Source organism: Lissotriton vulgaris, chromosome 11, assembly GCF_964263255.1.
Source record: "Lissotriton vulgaris chromosome 11, aLisVul1.2, whole genome shotgun sequence".
Taxonomy (NCBI): domain Eukaryota; kingdom Metazoa; phylum Chordata; class Amphibia; order Caudata; family Salamandridae; genus Lissotriton; species Lissotriton vulgaris.
The window spans coordinates 1,058,100,320-1,058,123,565 of NC_141699.1; the positions used below are offsets into that span (position 1 = coordinate 1,058,100,320).

Genomic DNA, 23,246 nt, shown 5'->3' on the forward strand with positions numbered 1-23,246 from the left:
ATGTATGAAAAACGGGATTTGCACCAAAAAATACCCATGCCCTCTCATTAATGAGACCGAAACTGGGGTTAACGGCTATCCCATTTATCGTAGAAGGAACACTGAACATGGTGGACATACTGTCACAATGACAGTCAGAGGACAGGAAGTCACTGTCAATAATCAGTGGGTTGTTCCCTATTCCCCAATACTCTGTCACACTTTCAATGCTCACATTAATATTGAATACTGCCAATCTGTTAAAGCTATCAAATATATTTGCAAATATATTAACAAAGGCTTGGATCAAGCAACTGCTGCTATTGAAAACAAACACAATGAAATAGACACATATCTAAATGGACGGTATATTAGCACTTCCGAAGCAATGTGGCGCATTCTAGAGTTTCACATTCATGAACGCCATCCCACTGTCACACATCTAGCTGTGCATCTTGAAAATGGTCAAAGAGTCTATTTCAATGACAAGAACATTCTACATGTAGCACAGAACCCAACGCACACAACGCTTACTGCCTTCTTCCAATTGTGTGCCACAGACAATTTTGCAAAAACATTGCTATACCAAGAAGTACCACACTACTATACATGGTCAAATTCAAGTTTTAAACGGCGAAAACGTGGACAGCAAGTATTAGGACACCCTGGTGTAAAAAAAGACTCAGCTCTTGGTAGAATGTACACTATGCACCCAAACCAATCGGAGTGTTTCCACTTACGCATTCTTTTACAACATGTTCGCGGACCTACAGGCTTTGAAACTCTTTTAACAGTTAACGGACAACTAATGCCTACCTATCAAGCAGCGTGTAAAGAACTTGGACTCATTGAAGACGACCAACATTGGAAACATACATTAGGTGATGCTGCACTTTCACATTCCCCATCTAAGTTACGTGAATTATTTGTTACTATTCTGCTGTTTTGTAACCCATCTGATCCTCTTACTTTATGGGACCAATACAAAGAAGATTTGTGTGAAGGTATACTACAAAATAGGCGTTAAGAAACAAATGATGAATCAATACCAATGAGTAATGACATATTTAACCAGGGTCTCATAATAATTGAAGACTCGCTGTATGTACTAAGTGAAAAAACTTTAAAAGATTTCAAACTGCCACAAACAAATAGAACGATACATACAGCGTACAACCATACTGATTTTGACAACTCTACAGAAAACCTACTGCAATATGTTGCACAAAATTTGTCAAACTTAGTGCCTGATCAAACAATAGCATACAACACCATTGTTGAAAGTGTGAAAACAAAAGATGGAAAAATATTCTTCTTAGACGCACCAGGAGGGACTTGGAAAACTTACTTAATCAACCTAATACTTGCAAAAATACGCTCATTAGGACTATTGGCTCTGGCAGTTGCATCTTCTGGAATAGCTGCCACTTTGCTAACTGGAGGTAAAACAGCACACTCCACGTTTAAACTACCTTTAACTGTTTCCATTGAAAATGAATCCACTTGCTCAGTACGCAAAGACGGACTCTTAGGCACCCTGCTTCAAAAAGTGTCTCTTATCATGTGGGACGAATGTATTATGACACACCGCGCACATATAGACGCCGTACACAGAACTCTACAAGACATTAGAAATTGTCCAACAATCATGGGTGGGGTCACTTTTGTCTTTGCAGGTGACTTCCGTCAGACTCTTCCTGTTGTCCCAAGAGGAACACGTGCTGATATACTAAAAGCATGCTTAAAAGCATCGCACCTATGGGACTCCGTACAAACTCTTACCTTACGCACTAACATGAGAACACATTTAGGAGGTGGAGATAATCTCTTTGCTGATCTTCTACTACAAGTTGGTAATGGAGATTTACACAACACAAATTATACAATTAATATTGAAAATTTAGGGACGGCTGTCTCAAACTTACAAGAACTCATACAACATGTATACCCAGACGTTCACAATATAATTAACAAAGACTACCAATGGATTTGTCAAAGAGCTATAGTTGCACCCAGAAACACAAGTGTCAACCACATCAATGAACACATACTACTTCAAATCCCAGGGGAAACAAAAGTATATAAATCCATTGACACAGTATTACATACTGAAGACGCAGTACATTATCCTGAAGAATTCCTAAACTCACTTAACCCTTCGGTACTTCCACCTCATGTACTCCAAATAAAAGTTGGCATTCCAATCATCTTATTGCGAAACCTACATCCGCCAAATCTATGCAATAGAACCTGACTACAAGTTAAAAGTCTTTTACCTTATGTCATTAAAGCAACTATTCTATCTGGCCCTGCTTCTGGCCAGTTAGCTCACATTCCACGCATACCCATGATACCTACAGATCTACCATTTCAATTTAAACGTTTGCAATTCCCCATTAACATTGCCTTTGCTTCTACCATTAACAAATCGCAAGGTCAAACATATAAAGTTATAGGCATTGACTTACGAGAAGAGTGCTTTACTCATGGCCAGTTATATGTTGCCCTCTCTCGCACCGGGAATGTGCAAAATCAATTTATTCTACATCCTCATTCAAATGAAACAAAAAATGTAGTTTACCGCGAAATCTTACAATAATGACATACTTCATCTGTAACAACATTACACACTTTACTTTTCATCCCCGGACAACGTCGGGACGGGCTGCTAGTTTAATATACAGTATGCTACCTCTCACATTTCGTTTTTTGTTTATACTTGCACAAGTGCCACCATTGCCTGAATATCGTTTTTTGTTGTGCCTGAGTGTGCCTTTTGTGATGCGGTGGCAGCATCACGTCTGTGCTTCTGTCTGTTTTGAAACTCCTGCACCTACGTGTTTGACGAACTAAAAGATTTAAAGCCAACTCTCTCTCATGCCAAACCCTGCCTCGCAAACACAGCGTGCATAAATGTCACATAGTTGTGTAGTTGTGTTTTTAGCAGGTTGAAAGCGAATTGCAGCCGCCTGCCTCTTTAATTTGGGCACTTCAATACACCGAGGGTCTGTTAGTCAGCCGGCTGCAGTATTTATACAATGCGAGAGGATGAGCAGGGCGGAGGTTAATAAATCCCACCAGGCGCATGCTTTGAGGCACTATGAGGCTGCTTCCTCGCCCAGCACCACAGAAGTAGTTGCAGGCATGGCAGTGTAGTGCGCTATATAAAGACGCCTTTGTCTTTAACTGTAAGCTGCTGAAGTACGTGTTATAAACTTTGCTTTCGGCGAGCTCTGTGAAACACGCATTTCTCTTTGAATACGGGTGTGCGCTATCTCAAAAAGTCATTTGGAATGTCCACGCTGTGTAAAGACGCATAAAACAATCCTCCTCGCGTTGGACAAACGGAGCCTTGTTTACTTCCTGCCCCCTTTATGACGTGTTTGCCCAATGGTTACAGAGTTCGTATTTTTTTATCCTAAGTTGTGTGTGTGTTTCATTAGCAGAGTTGTGATTGGTGACAAATGTTATTAACCCAGCCCCCTGTGTGACGTCATTGTGGAAGGCACTCCCGCTTTAGCCTTCGAGTGTAATGCATTGTAATTTAAATATGGTGTTGCAGTACATGTAGCCGGCAATTAGAAATATGGGTCAGCGCTACATGAAGACGTCTTTTGGTAATGTCTGCGCTATTTTTAAATGCATAATTCAATCCTTAATTGCGTTTTTATGATAGCATCCGTTTTTTAAATATTGTGTCAAATCTGGTGAATCATTTCCGATCTCGATCAAGTGTATGGTTTTAAATTATGTGAAAGCGCATTTGCACTCTAAGGGCCAGATGCATCAAGCGAAATGCGCTCGCAAAAGGGCCAGATTCTCAGAATCTGGCCCTTTGCGAGTGCAATTTTTGCATTTGGGATGCATCATCCCAAATGCAAAAATCGCAAATAGAGAATTCGCTAAATTGCGATTGTTTGCATTTAAGGAATCTCAAATTGAGATTCCTTAAATGCAATGCATGAAAGTATCAAAAATAGCGAATTCGCTAATAGGGCACGCAAATTAACACGAAGTACAACTTCATGGTAATTTGCAAAAACTTTGAAAAATGCACTTTTGTGCATTTTTCAAAGTTTCATGTTACGCACACACATGCCCTAAGGGCATGTGTGTGCGCAACATATGTGTACAGATCACATTCAGGGGTGTAACAGGGTGTCCTTTGGACACCCCTGCACCCTTGAACTCGCAATCTCAATTTGCGAATCGCTAATTGCGATTCGCAAATTGAGATTGTCTTCCCATTCATTCCTACGGGCCTCTAGGCCCATAGGAATTAATGGGGAGGTATTCATTAATTGCGACTCGCAATTTGCGAGTTGCAATTAAGGAATTCTAAGGAATCGCTATTTTTATAGTGATTGCTTGATGCATTCCATTTTGCTATTCCTTATTAGCGATTCCTTATTTTTCGCTAATAAGGAATCGCAAAATGTATGCTTGATGCATCTGGCCCTAAATGTGCAATGTAAGAGGCGCTCTATGTGTGCAATTTAAACTTGCCCTCTTTGCCTGTGACCACGTATTTAGTTTTTTGATGCCCACAGCCACGTTGTTACACGTGACCACGCCCCCAAGGGACTACTTTTTACACTTTTGGGTTTTTTAGTTTTAGAATATATATGGTGTACACATCTATAGCCTATGTCCTTCTGCTATATCTCCCCTTTCAAATGGTGTATTGGGTGTAGTGATTGGTGCATTACTTTTGTAGTTTACCTGGCTCAAAGGTTTGTGTTCTCTCTTTATAATAGTAGTGTAGATAAACAAAATACAGTATGAATGGTGAATAAATATACATAAATATTATATGAATTAATAGATTAATTCATAGTGAAAAAAACCAATGTACACCACCGCATAATAGCTGAACACGTAATCCCAATTACCAATAAATACACAAAATATGTAACAGCTAATTAAACATTACAATAAAATAAACTGCGAAACAAATAATTAATTCCCACCCCCTAAAGGTAAAATAAATGTTACTTTTAATTATGTAGAAATTTCCATGATCTTTAATGAATCCAAAAATTATAAACCCATATAAATAGGTAAAACTAAAACCAAAAATTAAACATATAAAACATTCATACAAAGGAAAAGCATAATCTTTGAAAGCCATTAAAAGCCCAAAAATACTAATTAAAAAAAATATTCAAAGAAACCCGAAAAATTAACAAAATAAGCTGCTTACCTTTATAATATTAATGTATCCAAAAATTTGACAAATCCTACACTCTGACCAAAAATATGTAAAAACACAATATACTTAAACATTACAAGCACAATAACATTCACTGTAAAACAAGACACACAATTCAATTAGTTAATACAGTATACTGGAATACTCATAATGCAGTAAGCCCTTCTGCACTGAAACAGTGTACCATAAGAAAAATGCTACACGAAATTACCCTCAATTAACCAAAACACATCACCCTTGATTTGATTTGATTTGATTTATCTATTTCTAAAGCGCGCGAATGCCCGGAGACGTCTTGGCGCTATGATATGTCCATAGTCCTGAACTGGTCTTAGTTTTATGCAGTAAACAACCATGTTTTAATTTGCTTTCTGAACAAGTCCAGAGATGGGCTGTTTTTTATATCCAATGGAAGTTGATTCCATGTCCTTGCTGCGTGGACGAAGAAACTTCTTCCCCCCCAGTTCGCTCGTTTGAACTTAGGTATTTCTATCAGTTTTTGTTGCCCAGATCTTAGTAGTCTGGATGGTTCGTATTTCCTCAACTGGGTTTTTATGAAGATAGGTCCTTTGCCCTGGAGGGCCTTATAGGTCAAACATAGTGATTTAAATTTGACTCTTTTGGCGACTGGAAGCCAATGAAGTGATGCTAATTTGTGGCTGACGGACTGAAACTTTGGTATGTCCAGGATCAGTCTTGCTGCAGCATTTTGCAGGCGTTGCATCTTATCTATGATTTTTATTCTGGCTCCTGCATACAGTGCATTTCCGTAGTCCAGGCGAGATAAAGCTAGCGCTGTGACTACCGTTTTGCGTGCGTCTTGGGGCAAATATGGTAGTATTTTTTTTATCATTTTTAATATTAGCCAAAACGAAGATGCCAGTTTGTTTACTTGGGCTTCGTATGCTAGCTTGGTGTCTATCATGAATCCCACATTTTTCACTTTCTCCGAGGGGTCTGGACATGTTCCCAGCTTGTCAGGCCACCAGTCTGGGGACCAGATGTCTGCGTTACCTCCCAAAAACATCACCTCACTCTTTTCTCCATTGAGTTTAAGGAGTCCTGCCTGAACCATGGATTAGCACCAGGGAACCACAACTGACAGGAATGACCTACAAATGATGATGTTCGACTAAAAAAGAAAGGTAGCAGTGAAAAATGGCTGCTGAATAAAAAAAAATAGCTATCCATAGAAATAAATGGATATTAAAAGAAAATTATAATTTTCGTTACACTACCATAATTGATAAAAAAAATTAACACGGAAACAATATTTATTAAGATATTTTACAACAAAATAAAAACTATTTTAAAAAGCGATATTCTAGCCTGCAATATTCCTGAAAATTATATTTTTGAGGTTACAATATATATCCGAGGATATTATGATAAGATGAAGTTTCTAAATCATTATTTGAGAGAACACCAGTGTTAGAATGATGTATTACAGTAGAAGCCTTGCACAAGCTTTACTTCATGGAAGGGATCTTAGTTATCATCATCATGATCTCCCTCTGTTTGAGCAGGTTTATGGACTGAGCTATGTACTAATAGTTTGGTTCATCAGATTCAAATTCAGATTAGGTCTCAATGCGACCTATCTCATGAAAATTAATAAGGCAGGTTGCAAATTGGGACTCACTTTGAGGATGGTGGCCTCCTTGGGTTAGCAGATCTCCATATTTGTTATCACCTTCAAATAACCTTTTTTGTGCACTCTTTTCCTAAAAGGGGTACCAGTGGACCCCTACTTACTCGCTAGCAAGCTTTTTTATACAATCACAAAAGGGTGGGAGTCCCATGATTATGATCATAGAACATTATGGCTGAGATACCCGCCACTCCCTCTCAACACAATCCCCAAGGATGGGAAACCGGAAACAGTTCTGAACTTTTGGAAGACGGGAGGGAGTGACCCTCCCGGCCGTATTTATTAAAATATGAAACAAAATTAAAACATTAAAATAACAGTTTCATATTATGTACAATTTCATTACGACATTGCGATGTTTGGCTAACCTTAACATATTCTCTAATACAAAGGTTCTCCTAGCCGAACTAACATCCTACAAAACATTTAACTTGAAATTCTGAAATTGTACATCCTAACGTTTAAGGGCCAACGGCAAGGTCGTAACCGGTGTCAAGATCCCTAACCCAGAAATATCCCCCTCACTTGTGAGGGGCGACCGCACAGAGGTGTACCTCAAGTGCAACTACCAATTTCCCTTGACTTGACGGGGGCCCCAATAAACTCGACGCCACTTAAAGGTCGTCCGAGGACTCGTGTGAGGTATCTAGAAGGTAGCGTAGACCCCCCCCCCAAACCCCACACAACTTACCACATCTGCCGTCGCAGATGTCCTGGCCCCGGGAAATTCTCCAGGAGGGGGCTGTAGCCCCTCCTACCCAGGAAGGGGCCTTGACCGCCTTTCGTTTCCTTTCGGCGGCCCATCCTTAGAAGGGACCGCCTCCCCGTTGAGGGGCCAATGGCCACCTCCCCCGAGCGCTCCCATCCGTAATGGGTGACGCCCACTCATAGGGATCTTCCAATTAGTGCTCACCGATCATGACCTTACCGCCCGACCAAAAATAAATACGACAATTCTAAACTAAATGACTAATTTACTTAAAAGACAGTAACAACAACAACTTTATTAAAAGTATGCTTACTGATCAACACTAGAGCAGGATCACTTTATGTGCAAAACATACCACAAATTGACCATTCTTTATTGCATATTCAAAGTTATCACGATAATAATCCGAACCTGTAAACAAAATTAGAGTTACCACATCAAACTTTATTCAAAAGCAATTGCTGTCCTCAGGGGCTGGTGGGTGGGTCAAAATTGGCTCTTCGTTCCGTCTCGAGCTCACGTGCAGCGAGGTGGTGCAGCTTCAGAGCACAGGAACAAGAGGATGGTTCCTTGGCTTGTTGCTCCTTTTATCCGTCTTCAGGGCGGGCGTAAACCCGCCCCTGCCTGCCCCAAGGGCGTGGCCGGCCGCGTCAGTGTCTAGGCCAGCCCACTCCAGGGCGGGAAAAAGGCGCGCCCCGGCTACGCCGCTTCGGGCATACCAGCCGAGACTCGCCTCCCGCCCAAGATGGCTTCCCGGGGGGATCGTGGTACTCCACCATACGTTCGGGGGGACCGAATGGTCGCCCCTTTCCATATGGCTGAGATACCCGCCACCCCCTCTCAACACAATCCCCAAGGATGGGAAACCGGAAACAGTTCTGAACTTTTGGAAGACGGGAGGGAGTGACCCTCCCGGCCGTATTTATTAAAATATGAAACAAAATTAAAACCTTAAAATAACAGTTTCATATTATGTACAATTTCATTACGACATTGCGATGTTTGGCTAACCTTAACATATTCTCTAATACAAAGGTTCTCCTAGCCGAACTAACATCCTACAAAACATTTAACTTGAAATTCTGAAATTGTACATCCTAACGTTTAAGGGCCAACGGCAAGGTCGTAACCGGTGTCAAGATCTCTAACCCAGAAATATCCCCCTCACTTGTGAGGGGCGACCGCACAGAGGTGTACCTCAAGTGCAACTACCAATTTCCCTTGACTTGACGGGGGCCCCAATAAACTCGACGCCACTTAAAGGTCATCCGAGGACTCGTGTGAGGTATCTAGAAGGTAGCGTAGACCCCCCCCCAAACCCCACACAACTTACCACATCTGCCGTCGCAGATGTCCTGGCCCCGGGAAATTCTCCAGGAGGGGGCTGTAGCCCCTCCTACCCAGGAAGGGGCCTTGACCGCCTTTCCTTTCCTTTCGGCGGCCCATCCTTAGAAGGGACCGCCTCCCCGTTGAGGGGCCAATGGCCACCTCCCCCGAGCGCTCCCATCTGTAATGGGTGACGCCCACTCATAGGGATCTTCCAATTAGTGCTCACCGATCATGACCTTACCGCCACAGGCCGGATAGTTGACCGGCTATCCGGACCCCCCACAACACTCCTACCTAAAGGTCATGTCTTAAAGTCTTTAGCCAAGCTATCAAGTCACCTATGAGTAACTCGTTCCCCACCCGGGACAAATGAACACCATCCCCCAAATACATACTGTCACCAGTAATACAACCATGCGAAATAGAATGCAGTGTATTGGAACGGAACAATCTACTCACTTTGGGCCATATGTAGGTGGGAAAATACCTGTCGGTAACGGCCGATTTCGGCAGTTACCGACTGGTATTCGTAATTCCAGATGTAGGGGGCCTGAAAATTACCGATTCTGTATATTTACCGAATCGGTAATTTTACCGAATCGGTAAAGTACCGATTCGGTAAATGTACAGAATCGGAATTTTGGGATGTAGGTGGCACTGGAAACAGTGCCACAGGCCCTTAGAAATTCGTTATTTACCATGAAATACAATGGCATGGTAAATAACGAATTTCTGTGTACATGCACATCCGTGCATGTACACCTGTGCCATGTGGCACACATACATGCCCTAAGGGCATGTATGTGTGTCACATTGCACACAAGCCAAAATCAGGGGTGCTACAGGGTGTCAAAGTGACACCCTGTCCCCCTTGACAAATCGGTAAAATTACCGAATCGGTATTTACCGATTCGGTAATTGCCATTGATTCCTATGGGCCTCAAGGCCCATAGGAATCAATGGCAATTACCGAATCGGTAAATACCGATTCGGTAATTACCGCATATTACCGATTCGGTAATATTTACAGAATAATTACCTACATGGCATTTACCGAATTGTAAATACCGAATCGGTAAAATTCGGTATTTACGATTCGGTAAATGCCATTTACCTACATTTGTTATTAATTTTTCTCACTGAGTGATTCAGAGCAGAAACAGAAATAGCCCCCCGCCATACTTTTCGTGGGATCATATGGGACCATGCAATTGTGCACCCTGGAACTCTCCTTGCTAACCAACTTACAGTGGAAAGCATCGCCTCAAGAAGAAGTCGTCTACCAGTGGTGACCAAGTCATTGCCCCCAAGGTGTACTATGACTATAGACGGCGGTGACCTCGTCCGCCCTAGCAAACCCTCGAAAAATGACTGAAACTGGTCAATACAGAGTCCACCCCTTCCGTAGAAGGACACACTGTACCCGTATTCCCCAGCCACGTGAATCATGTCACCTGCTTTGAATACGTCCGCGGCACGCCTCACGTATGAGTGGCCCACGACCCACACCTCCTTTTTCACAGCCAGTGAAGTCTGACCGCTGGCCCGGTGTTGGGTCGACTGCATAGTCCGCCCCGCCTCGTAGGCTTGCGCAACTGAAACCAAACAAAAACAAGAAGCGTGAGTACAACATTACAGCTTCACAACATGTGCAACCGCACATACCTTTTATAACAATTGGAGGACCAACGCCCCACACGTTTAACTTGCTCGACATTCAGACCCCTGGCTGTAGCCTCTGTAGCAGCCCCTATCCGAAAGGAATGGGTCCCAAACTCGCCCGGGTTCAAGCCCGCAGCGGTAATCGACATCGCAAGCACCCGCTGAAACTGAAACCTCGTCAGTGGGGTGGCGTCAGCGTGTCTCAACAGGGTCCCCCCCCATGATGCCACCCTTTGTGCTAAATATTCCTCTACACAACCCACCGGGCACATGGAGGACCCGGGAATCCTTTGTATGATTATGCAATCACCCACCGCACCCTGATCGGTCTTGGACCTAACAAACGAGACAGTCATTGTCCCCCCTCTGACCTGAACGTGCTCTCGGCACAGTCCCCCCATCACGTCCTGCTTGTTCCTTGCCACTAGTTCGCTTACCCGCATAGCCCCATGGAATGCCAGCGTAAAAGCGGCTCGGAAAAACACTGTTTCATACTGGGATGAACACGTTGCAGGGAGTATGGATAACAACAGGGCCAACCTATCCAAACCTATCGGGCGCCTTTCATCTACTCTGCGACCCTCAAGGCGTTGCCACCCACGTAGCGCTTTTTGCACAACGAAAGACGCTGTCGGGTCCTGGATCCCATGAGCCCTAGCCACAAAGGAAATGGCGGCCCGGTGCCTCTGGGCCGTAGCCACTGATTTGCCTGCCTGATGTAAAGACAACAGGAACTTCACTACCATCTCCTCCTGGCCCCAAAGCTCCCCTCTAGCAGCCCCCAAAAAGGCCCAATAGGAACGGAACGCCCCTTCATATGACTTCCTCGTCCTGGGTGCTAAACTCTCTCCCACGAGGTTACGAAGTTCGGGGCACCGAGAGACCAGAGAGCTTCGGGAAAGGGTGCTGCCACCGGGTCCGCTGTGGGCAGAAAACCCCAGAAGGCCTGCATACGAAAACGAGAAAGCGCATCAGCCGCCTGGTTCATCACCCCCGGCACATGTCTTGCCTTAAATAGCACATTCAATTGCATACACAGTAATACAATTTCCTTGAGCAATCTCAGAATCCATTTGCATCGTGCTGCCTGGCTATTGATACACTCAACCAGGGTCATGTTATCAGACCAGAATACCACAGAGTGATCTCTGAACCCCTCGGGCCAAGTTCTCAGGGCCACCAGAATGGGGAAAAGTTCCAGAAAAGCAATGTTACTTGTCAGTCCACTATCATGCCACCATGACGGCCATTTTTGTGCCGACCACTGAGTGCCGAATATGGCACCAAAACCAATGCTCCCTGCCGAATCTGTCCACAGCCCCAGCTCCTCAGAGGACACCGCCGGTTTGTTCCAGACAATTCGACCATTGAAATCCGCCAGAAATGCCAACCAAATGCGCATGTCCTGGCGAACCTCTGCCGAGAGCCTTGTGCGATGATGACCCTCCTTCAGGCCGACCATGGCTTGAGCGATCGAGCGGGAAAAGGGGCGGGCCATCGGTATTACTCTTAGGGCAAAATTCAACTGGCCCACCAATTGTTGTAATTGATGTAGCTTAACCTTAGACTCATTTATACACATTTGCAGGGATGCCCTGAATCTTAACACTTTGTCACCTGGTAAACGAAAACAACCTTCTTCGGAGTCGAGCTCGATCCCCAGAAACTCGAGGCAAGTCGAGGGACCCACAGTCTTACCTGGTGCCAATGGCACGCCAAAATGATTCATCAAGACGCAAAATTCATTCAAAGCCTGTCCACATTCCGGATCCCCGGCTGCCCCCAGAAACAAAAAGTCATCAAGATAATGCATAACATGTTGAAACCCCGTCTTCTTTGTGAAGACCCATTGCAGAAAACAACTGAACTTTTCAAAATAGGCACAAGATATAGAGCACCCCATCGGCATACACCTATCCATGTAATAGTGACCCTGAAACATGAAACCAAGGAGACGCTGATCGTCTGGATGTACCGGGAGCAACCGGAACGCTGACTCAATATCTGAATTTGCCATCAGCGCACCGGGCCCCAGGCGATTCAATATGGCTACGGCCTCATCGAAGGATGCGTACCGCACCGAACACACTTCCGGGTCTATCGCATCGTTTACGGAAAGACCACGTGGGGCTGATAAATTATGTATCAGCCGAAACTCCCCCGGGTCCTTCTTGGGGACCACCCCTAAAGGGGAACAAACAAAGTTAGGAACTGGTGGCACATTAAATGGGCCGGCGACTCGACCTCGAGTAACCTCTTTCCGGATCTTTTCCTGTACCACGGTCGTATGCTGCAAGACCGATATCTGGTTTTTACATTTCGCTATACCCTGAAACTCCCCCACTGGGATGCGGAAACCATATGAAAACCCGTTCCGCAACACCCCAGCGGAAGCGTGATCCGGGTATTCGCTGAGCCAGGGAATCATTGCCATGGTATCAATCGGAGTAGGTAAAGGCGCCCCTCGGACTATGTCAGACCTGTTTGGCGCCTCCTCTACCCCCGTTATCACCCGTTCTGGCTCTGCACATGGACTCAGGATGGGATGATTGCCCACACCCACCACATTCGTGCCTAAATTTGCATGACCCCTGGGGCCTGGTACATTTTCCCCTGTTAAAATTCCAACAAATCCCCCTTTTTCCTGCGTTGCCGATTGGCCTCGAGTGGTTGTCGTTACTCGTACCTGATCGAAAGGGCGTCCCAGCATATTGGCGGGAGGATTCACCCACGCTACTCCCTACCAATGGCAACTTCAACATACCAGTATCTTCCATTTTGGACCAAGACACAGAATCATAACAATCCCAAGTTAAGTTTTTATCATGTTCCTTCGCTTTTCTGAAAATATTATCGTAACAGAACCATTGATTGCCCTCGTGTGATACTGAATACCCCATGATCCGTGACTGGTAAATCGGCAATTCGGACAGCAAATCGGGCCTACGTTCACCCATGATGGATGTAAAAATCCCCCATGCTTTGCCCCAATTGCCAATATTTTCATTTACCTTAAAGGCGGCCATCTTTGCGCGCCAAACACTCGGATGCATGAGCTCCTTCTGGCCCTTAACATGCTCCATCTCATAATGATCGGTAAGCAACGAGAAGATGTTTATATACTCCTCTGCCCATATCTTTTCTTTGATAGCCAGAGGGACATGTTGACCCAACTTCTCCCTCCGAGAGGGTGCCGACTCATCCCTCGCTATTGGCAATGGCCGCTTACCTGAACCGGAAGCTGTATCTGCGACTGGACCTGTCCCAGGTGGTTTCTCTACTGCCGCAGCCGGCGATGGTGCCTTTGTCGCTTCCCTTGTTTCACGCAGTTGCTTCATCAACACCTGCGCGTCGTCAGCCGTGGCGCCCTTGCTACCTTTACCCAACCACGCTGCTAATTGTGCTGCCAACTCGGGCGGCATATCCTCCCCGGACACGGGGGTGACCACAACGGGAATCGGATTCCCTTCCTCCGGCACGGGAGTTGGAGCCTCGAGTGGGGTACAGGGAACCGGGATGTCCCCCCCAGCTGCTCCCCTTCTGGGCCTCTTTCCTTTTCCTCCTGGAGCTGCTCCTGCCAAAGGACGTTTTGGCCCCCCTTCCTCGTCTTTATCCGCCATTCGCCTCTTTAGGTCGGTCACCTCTTTCATAAGAACACGCAGCATCTGGTCGGTAGTCATTCGCTTTCCCGCCTTCTTGGGCATTCTCCGACAGAGTATCTGCAAAACAAACAAGAAAGATTACAACGCTCAAAATTGGCTCTTCGTTCCGTCTCGAGCTCACGTGCAGCGAGGTGGTGCAGCTTCAGAGCACAGTAACAAGAGGATGGTTCCTTGGCTTGTTGCTCCTTTTATCCGTCTTCAGGGCGGGCGTAAACCCGCCCCTGCCTGCCCCAAGGGCGTGGCCGGCCGCGTCAGTGTCTAGGCCAGCCCACTCCAGGGCGGGAAAAAGGCGCGCCCCGGCTACGCCGCTTCGGGCATACCAGCCGAGACTCGCCTCCCGCCCAAGATGGCTTCCCGGGGGGATCGTGGTACTCCACCATACGTTCGGGGGGACCGAATGGTCGCCCCTTTCCATTATGCATGTCATATCAAGTTGGTATCTGGAAGGGATACCTACAGCATGGCCCTTACAATTAGCGTTTCTATATGTGGTCATAAAACTTCCCAATTCCCAAAAAGGGATTGGTGCATAAAAAAGGGCATTTATGTTGCCCAAACCTCCTGATGAGAGTGTTTGCGTCTGTACAACAGCCTTGAAACTTTGCCCCCAAATTCCCTTCACTATTTAGAAAGAAGTGACCACCGGGCCACAAGAGTTGAATACCGCATAGCAACTGCAAAATTATTTTTTCTCCTGGCTGTCTATTCCATTCATTATGGAGAAAGAAGTAACCACTGGACAGCAGGAGCTGAATGCTGTATAGATATAAAAGATAAGCTTTGCACATAATCAATTAATATTCTTGCTAATTGAAATACTTTGATTAGCTTTTTAATAGGGTTGTTTTTCCAAATAATTATCTACTTTATCAAGCTGATGAATGGAAATGAAATTAAGAACAACATTCATAAATGTCCTTTGTAATGGAAGAGACCTATAAGCAGATACAGGACTATCAAGCAGGTGTTTGACAATAAAAAACAACTCCATGGTATTTTCACCTTTATCGAATAGGGAAAATAATAACATTGACAGTGTAATACAAATCTTCTCCCACTCAACAGCAAGGAACAGAAAGATGGGTGCGATAGGGTATGCACCCAATGAAAAAAATTAGAGAAAGAGAACTCTTTTAACAAGGTTTCATCTAAATGGAGTGTTGGAGTGAAGTGTACTGCCTAAATAGCAAGACAGTACCTTTCACAAGACAACTAACAGGTGCCTGTTGGAGTGAGCCGCTATATTCACACATATAAACAGGGCTAACTTTCGATCTACATTTCCCGATAATTAAATGCCTTTATTGAAAATGACTAAAATCACACAAATAGCTTAAGTATATGTATCAGATGTTTATGTACACTAACATGGATAATAGTGTTCTGGCCAGTGACAACAGATGTGGCACAACATCAAAAACGTATAAGCATGGAAATAAAATAAAAGAATTTACCACAATACTTGCATAAGGAAGACTGTCATGAAGAAGAAGTTACATTCTTGGAGAAGTTGCATGGTAATTAATCACTGCATATTTCATTTCACTTTTTCTTTTTTAATTAAAACGTATTTGAATTATGAATACTTTTCAATTTTCAAACTGAAGCTCTAAATGCATTATTTAATTTGTATGGAATTTATATGTGGAATGTGCTTTAAGCTACTTCTCTCTCTGGACAAATGAATTTTAAAGTGTCTTTGAGCACATAAAAGGTCAATCTAAAAGTTGACTTCATGTTGTAGATTTGCAGCTCTTGAATGGAAGTGAAAGAGCTTCTCTTGACTTGTGATTCTTCAAGTGCATTAGCAAATGTGTCAGATTTGCATTAATGCAAAGCCATATTTAGAGCTGTGACAAGAAAGCCACCAGTGATACCTTAAACCTGACACAGCTGCAGGTTGAGAGATAATTTTATAGAAACCCTGCCCATGATCCTCAAAGACACCTTAGGAGAGACAAGCATAGCTGTTCGTGAATTCAGTGAAAGACCCACACAAAGAGGACAGAAAATGAGGCTTTTCCTTACAATAGAATATTTGACTATCACATTGGTATTCGAGGTGGTTGGAATACTCACCAGTGCATTCACCGTGGCATTTAATCTCTTAAAATTCGCTAAAGTTAGAACGCTCAACACCTGTGATCTCATCTTAGTGGCTCAGGGTTTCTCATCCGCTTGCTATCAGTGCACTACAGTTGGACAATCTTACATGACTTCGACATTGCTGGATGTTCATGGAATGAATTATGTTGCTTCTTTTCTATCACAACTTGAAATATGGTCTGGTTGCTCCTATTCCTGGTTCACCGCCTGCCTCTATGTCTTCTATTGTGTGGAGATCGTTGACTTCAACCACCACATCTTCATCTGGCTAAAGCTGAGGATCTCAAAGGTGGTGCCTTGGCTGCTCCTTGGGTCCATGGTGGGCTCACTAGTCCTCAGCATCACTTTATACTGGAGTTCTGATGGAGAAAACCTGAACAATGGAACAATTAATCATACAGCTTTAGTACCTGTCAACAATAGTGCAGCTAATGTCAAATCCTCCTACGTATATGGTGCTATTATTGACTACATACCTCTTTTCATTGACATTGTCTCTATGACATTCATTCTCATGTCCCTTTATAGACATACCAAGCGGATGAAAGAGAATGCATCGGGGATCAGCCAACTTCAGCTGGATTGTCATTATGAAGCTGCACAAATGCTGGGGTCTCTCCTTTTCTTTAACATTTTATTTGTATTTTCTGAAGTTTTCAAATTGTGTACTCAAGATCCTTTTCTTCAGCATATTTCATCAGCCTGCATTGAGGCACTGGTTACTGTACAATCCATTGTCCTACTTCTGGGAAACCCAAAACGTAGACAAGCTCTCTGGAAAGTCCTCACTTCTTGTATGAAGTTAAAATAACATGCAGTGAATGGATCTCTGAGGCTGGGAAATTGATTGAATTGGATTTAATAAGCCTCATTGTGCACTGCCAAAACCATGCTTTTTTCTCTTGGGGTCCAATATTAGATGTTTGATATATTTTTCGGTGGCTTCCAAGCTAAAGGATATTAGAGATTGGATTGTGTAGATGTTTCAATAATAATTTAAATGTAATCAAATTTAAGCACGAGGTTAAATAGATTTTTAAATTTCTGCACTTTTTGATTTCTATATTTCTAACATTCTCTTACACTAGGATATATGAGTATGTTAAAATATATTTTACATACTAACCGGTGTACATGATAATTGTAATCTCACTGTCAGGTTTCGAGAAACATAGCCCAATTATTTGCTCTGAACTCCAGCCACAATAAAATTATATGGACAAAGGAAATTGCATACTGCAATAGAAACCAATGTAAATATTTGGAGAAAGGAGTTAGATGGTTATCTCAGAGGGACAGCTAGGCACAGGAGCACATAAACTGGGCCTCAGTTGAATCTGGATAAGTTCATGCACATTTTACATTGGACCTTAAACTGTATGTGGGCATTAAGGGTCAATCAATCAGGGATTTATAGAGCGCACTACTCATCCGTGAGGGTCTCAAGGTGCTGGGGTGGTGGAAGGTCTAAGTATATTGGATATTGTCACATGCGAAAGATACTCGATGGATATCGATTTATACCCAGGTTTTTGTGACACTTTTTACTCAATTTGTCTTTCCTTGAGTGGTTGCTAGAGGCTTGAGAGTCTCACATCACTCTATTTTCATTGCCCTATTTATAAAACCTGTTCAAACTAAATATGCCTTCAAGGATTTTTGTAAGGAAATTATGCTTTAGAACGTCATAATTCAAATATTAAACAAACCAACTACTTTAAATGAAAGACATTTAATTATTTCGTAGACTTGGGTGGACCAGGTTTATACTTATCTTTTTGTAAATGTATCAAAAAACAGCATGCAAGAGCCACCCTAGCCTTAAGTCAGATATTTAACCCCTTCCATGCTGATGACAAACCCCAGCCGTCATGCACTACGGTGCTCGTGTGCTGATGACGGCTGGGGTTTGTCACGGACCGCCCCTGTTCGTGTTGTTTACTGCACACCAGGGGAATCGCGGCCGCATGGAAGGGGTTAAAGCAAGGCAAAGCCAAATTGCTTGGCTCTAAGTGGCATCAAAAATCTGTAGTAATGCAGCACGAATCACTGTTTTGCGTTACTCTGCCCTGGGAAGGCGTTTCATGGGCATTCTGTGGGTGTTTCCCTGCAACCCCATGGATTTTGATGCCATCCCAGAACTTGTAAACCTGGGAATGCACCAAATCTTACACCTTCCCTGGGGAGGCTTAACAAGGAGAAATATTGCTTCCTCTTTCTCTGTGCTTCTGCAGCACACAAAGACACAGGGATATGCCTCCCAGAATTGGTTTTGTGCAGGAATGTGACTCTTTCTGAAAACAATTAATCCTGCATGCATGTAGGCACCTTTGCAGCATAGTGCAAGAGTGCCGGCATTGGCACTAGATAGCCAAAACATTAGCAATGGGGATAAGGCAGGAATGTGCAATATTGCCTAAAAGACAGCGCATTCTTGGCCTTTCCCTGTCATGCAGTGCAGCAAGGTGATTTGCAGTGCAGCATGGTAACTTGCTGTGCTGCAAGGTGACTTGCTGTGCTGCACTGCATGACTTGCCCCTACATTTCTATGAGTCAGTTTTCAGACAAATCTGTCTGGGGTGAAAAATTCAAGAAAGGTATAAAAAGGCATTGAATCTAAACTCCCATAGTAAATTTTACTTGCTGCAACTTTAAACGCCTGCATAAATTTACATTAAAATTTGCATGAAGTAAACCTTTATTCAAATGAATACCATTTTGTAGTTTATGAAAAATTAACATTACTAGAAGTTGTTAGAAGGGTTTCACAGAAAAATGGAAAAGGGACATTTGTGCATTTTCACTTTTAATTGACAGATCCTTTGAGGATTGGATTTTCGTTCCTTTGAAATTGGTAAACAAGTTCTAATGGAAGACTAAGCATTTCTCCTTTGCTCAATTCAGGATGCACATATGCTCAGAGTATTTGAGCAATTTCAGTGATTGACTGTAACTAAAAGTTGTTTGGACACATTCAATATCCTTGTTCTGCAAATCCTAGAGAAAGTTAAAAACAACAAAACAATTCACAGGGCAACAATGCATCATGACTATTCACAGTCAGCACTGTGGAATCCAGGAGTGTGGGGCTTTCTCATAGACCCTGTACCCGGATACGCGAGCGCATGGCCAAAGACCATGCCTAAATGCTGCATTCAGAAGGGGTCAGTGCAGGCCTAGTTCCATGTCAGATCATTTAGGGGAGGGGAAAGTTGGAATGTCACTCGGCAAGTGCTTTTAGGACTGAGAATCAATCAGGACTCACTCTGAAGTTTCAAGCAAGGTAGCTCCCCTCTCCCCCTGTGTCTGCTGCACTTTCTGTTCTTATTGCAATAGTGGTGCTCCAAGCACAAGTTCAGAGATGGATGGCACTGCAGGCCTTGGATCCTGTTATGGACAAGATATTGTGGAGGAGGACGTGGGTCAGGTCAGAAAGTGTGTTATGGCAACACCCTGTGTCTGCTCAATCTTATCTATCAGCTCCTGCAGAGCAGGCATCACTCAAGATCTGGTTTCTTTTTGGAGAAATTTCCTACACTGGTCAGTTCCCAGTGACTCACACAGAGGTGACCATCTTGAACATGGTCAGGCTCCACCTCTTCACCTGCTATTTTCAACTGTGTCTAGTCAGCATAATTTGACTGTGCAGGAACGCATCTTTAGCAGTTGTTTTAGAGAGGTGCCTTAGAACAGGAATAAACTAATCCTATGCAATTTGGGAGGAAGCAGACCTTGTGGCTCAACACCAGAATGTCCACAAATGTACCAGGTGGTGACTACAAATATGGTGGTTTAGGTCCCCTGCAGAAGTTTACATTTCTAGAAACCCCCTTGAGCCCTAACCTCTGAAAAGGAGAATGAGTCCCAACCCACTACAGGGAAGCAGGAAGGTGATAATCCAGTGGGGAAAGGGACTTTTGAAAGGGGTATGTGCTTTGACTGTCATCTGTCATGATGGGATGTACCCTGTGCCCAGGAAGGCACTAACTAGTAGACCATTTGCAAGAGCTGCTGGTGGAGCGCTAGTGAGAGGTTATTAGCATGAGAAGTATAGAGCATGCACTAGTGTCCCTTGTTTGGGAGGTGGGCCCAGTCGGTTCTAGGAAATACATCTGGGGGGTGACACTGAATAGGGTCCATGTCACTGCTCTGTGGGATACCTGTGTTAGCTGGGCCTTTATGGTGGAAAGGTTGGTCTCCTAGGAACAGCACTTGCAGGGAAAGGTCTGTATGGTAGTCAGTGTCAATGAGTGGGAGGGTGACAGCCCAATGTGTATGGTTTTCTTAGAGTAAAGGTGGATAGCTGCACTGAAGCTTTAGCCTTATGGCTAGAGCAGTCGGCCTTCAAGCTGTGGAACTGGGTTCGAGGCTCGACAGGGATGCTCAACATCCTGTGATTCTGGGCAAACCAGATAATCTATCCATGCCTAACAAAAAAGAATGTGTTCTTCCGTAAATCAACTGTTGTTCATGTAAAGCACATTGGTACCTTCGAGTCAAGTTTGATCTATATAAAACAAATAAAAAAATGTTTCCTTACTAACCCATAGATTGCATCCTTGCCATTGAGCTCCCACAGGTGAAAAATAGGAGATATCCCCAGTGGGAGGGTTGGAGGGTCAAGGATTACTTCCCCAACAGAAGATGACCCAAGACTGGCCAGGAGGTTCTACCTGAAATGTCACTAGAACAGGAGACAGGAGCTCCGGACCAGACAGATCCCCTGTATTGATCCTGTGATGTGATTCACTTCTGCTTATCTTGGAGGTATGGGGTTCCGCATTCAAGCCTAAGAGACCATCTATTATTAAAAAAAACTAGTTCCTAGCAGGGGAGGGTGGTTCACAAGGCGCTATAGGACCTCTTTCCATTATCATTATAATATGATTCCTCCCTTTGTGTTTTATGGAATTGTAACAACGCTGATCGTATTATTTGTAATCATATGCCTGCTTATGATAGCAAAAATACTGCATCTTAGAGCACGTCGTTAAAATAAACATTTATAATTTTTCCATGTCTATGATTACTCACATTGTGGACTGGTATGAGAATAAAACGAAAGAGTGTTCTTGATTCCCACCATTCCTGAGAGTTCCCTAAGTCGCATGTTCTGGGTTGTCTAATCATTGGTAGCTTCGCTATAGGACCGAGAGCTAATGAGACACTGATGCTAGTTGGTTAGGGGTTCTGGGTACTGAGGTGAGTTTTTGGTACTTCACAATTCACTGAGGTCCTGTGTTACTGTTCACTGTTCTGCACATGAGCAGAATCCCAGCAACACCCCTACGGTACACAGATAGATTATGTCATCCATGATGTGGACTGTGAGTCCTCCTTAGAAGTCTTAGACTGCCAGTCACACGTTCAGGTTCAGGGTGCAGTCCCTATACTGATGGGCCAGTCACAAGATGTCATCCCCGACATTGTGTAAGTAAGAGTAGAAGAAAGTGTTATCATTCTGAAATTGTAATAAGTCACTCTGAATGCCCTAGGAGCTCTGAGTGAACTAAGGAAGGGCCCTTAGCCAGGGGCCTGGAGACAGAAAAGGATGTTGAAGTTTAGGGTTATCAGTTATCACATGCCTTGTCCTCTGTGGAAACTGCCAGGTACCTTGTGTGGGCCCACTGGTGACAAGCACGAAAATAGTTTACTTTCTGAAATCACAGAAATGATAGTGGAAGGAGGATGTCTGCCACCTGACATTGTAAGTCCCCCACTCTGATATGACTAAGAAGGCAAAGGGACGTCAGTAGAAAGTGGACAATACCTTGCCATCTCAACAGTTGTGAGTGAGGCCTTCCTCAGGCACAGGACAGAAGTATCCACGTCTATGTGGATTTCTGTGACCTGAATCCTAACACTGACAGCTGTCAGTAGCTGCAGTTGGCCTTTTGTACAGAGCTGGCCGAACCTGGAGATTGAAGTCTAACCTAAGGGGAAGAATGGGCCGCATGACTTTGTTGGTCATGGTGGTACTATTTGCAAACAGAGATGCATCCCTAAGTAAGGCAGCGGTAGTCATTTTGGAGATGGGATTTGCATGTGTGAAGTAGGTTTTCTGTGGACAGAGTTAGTGGCTAGGACAGAAGTAGACAAAGGCGTACCAGTAGGTTCAACAGGACATAGAATAGAGTACCACTGCTTTAGCTCTTGGCTGGGGGTGGGCTGTGTAGCAAATCTGCCTTTTACTGCATGGTCACTCTAAATCAGGCCCTCACTAAGAAAGTTCATTCTTTGACCAGGATGAACCCTCTTGGTATATCATACTTGTGCAGCATTGAAGTCACTGTGAAATCGCGCCTAGGTCCCACATTATCGCTTCCACAGATTATGATTGGCGCTTATAACTTTTTGGTACTATTTTTTTTAATTCTTTTAAAATTCTTATATCTGGTAGTTCTTGTTGGATTTTCGTCATTTGGTATCATTCGTTTCACAAAAATGTACTCTACTTTTCTATTTCAGTTTGGCATTTTTATTCTCTCTGTGCTATAGCTATCAGGGGGTTGCTGCGGCGTTAATTTAGTGACTCAGTGGGCTCACCTGAGAAGGATTGTGATTATTCCTTGAGGATGCTTGTTTCTGGTCCAGGGAAGACATGGCTTAGCAGTTCGGGCTGGACTGTTCCCATGAGGCACAGGGTCTAGACTGATTTGCATATAGTTGTGTTTGAACTGGAGTGGTGAAGTGAGCTAAAGAACGATGACCGATACAACCCAGATCTGTGACTTGGGGTGAGTGTCTGAAAAGTTTCAGGGCTCCGTCCATCATCTCCTTGTGTTCGCCTTGGGCAACTACTCACACCACCTAAATCATAGCTTTTGATGATGAAATCAGTATTTAGAAAACAACCACTCCCTGCTAGTCCCTGCCTAAACTTTCCTACCACTGAAAGTGTCTTTTTGAGTTTTTAGATAGCTTCTAGCCATCTTC

At 43.8% G+C, this 23,246-nt stretch overlaps 1 protein-coding gene across 1 annotated transcript; it reads left to right on the top strand.

Annotated features, from left to right (window-relative positions):
- The first annotated feature begins 16,134 nt into the window (after positions 1-16,134).
- On the top strand, positions 16,135-17,121 carry LOC147684066 (taste receptor type 2 member 9-like). Its single transcript, XM_086942594.1, has one exon. The coding sequence runs from the start codon at positions 16,135-16,137 to the stop codon at positions 17,119-17,121; it is 987 nt and encodes a 328-aa protein (XP_086798720.1).
- The last annotated feature ends 6,125 nt before the right edge of the window (positions 17,122-23,246 follow it).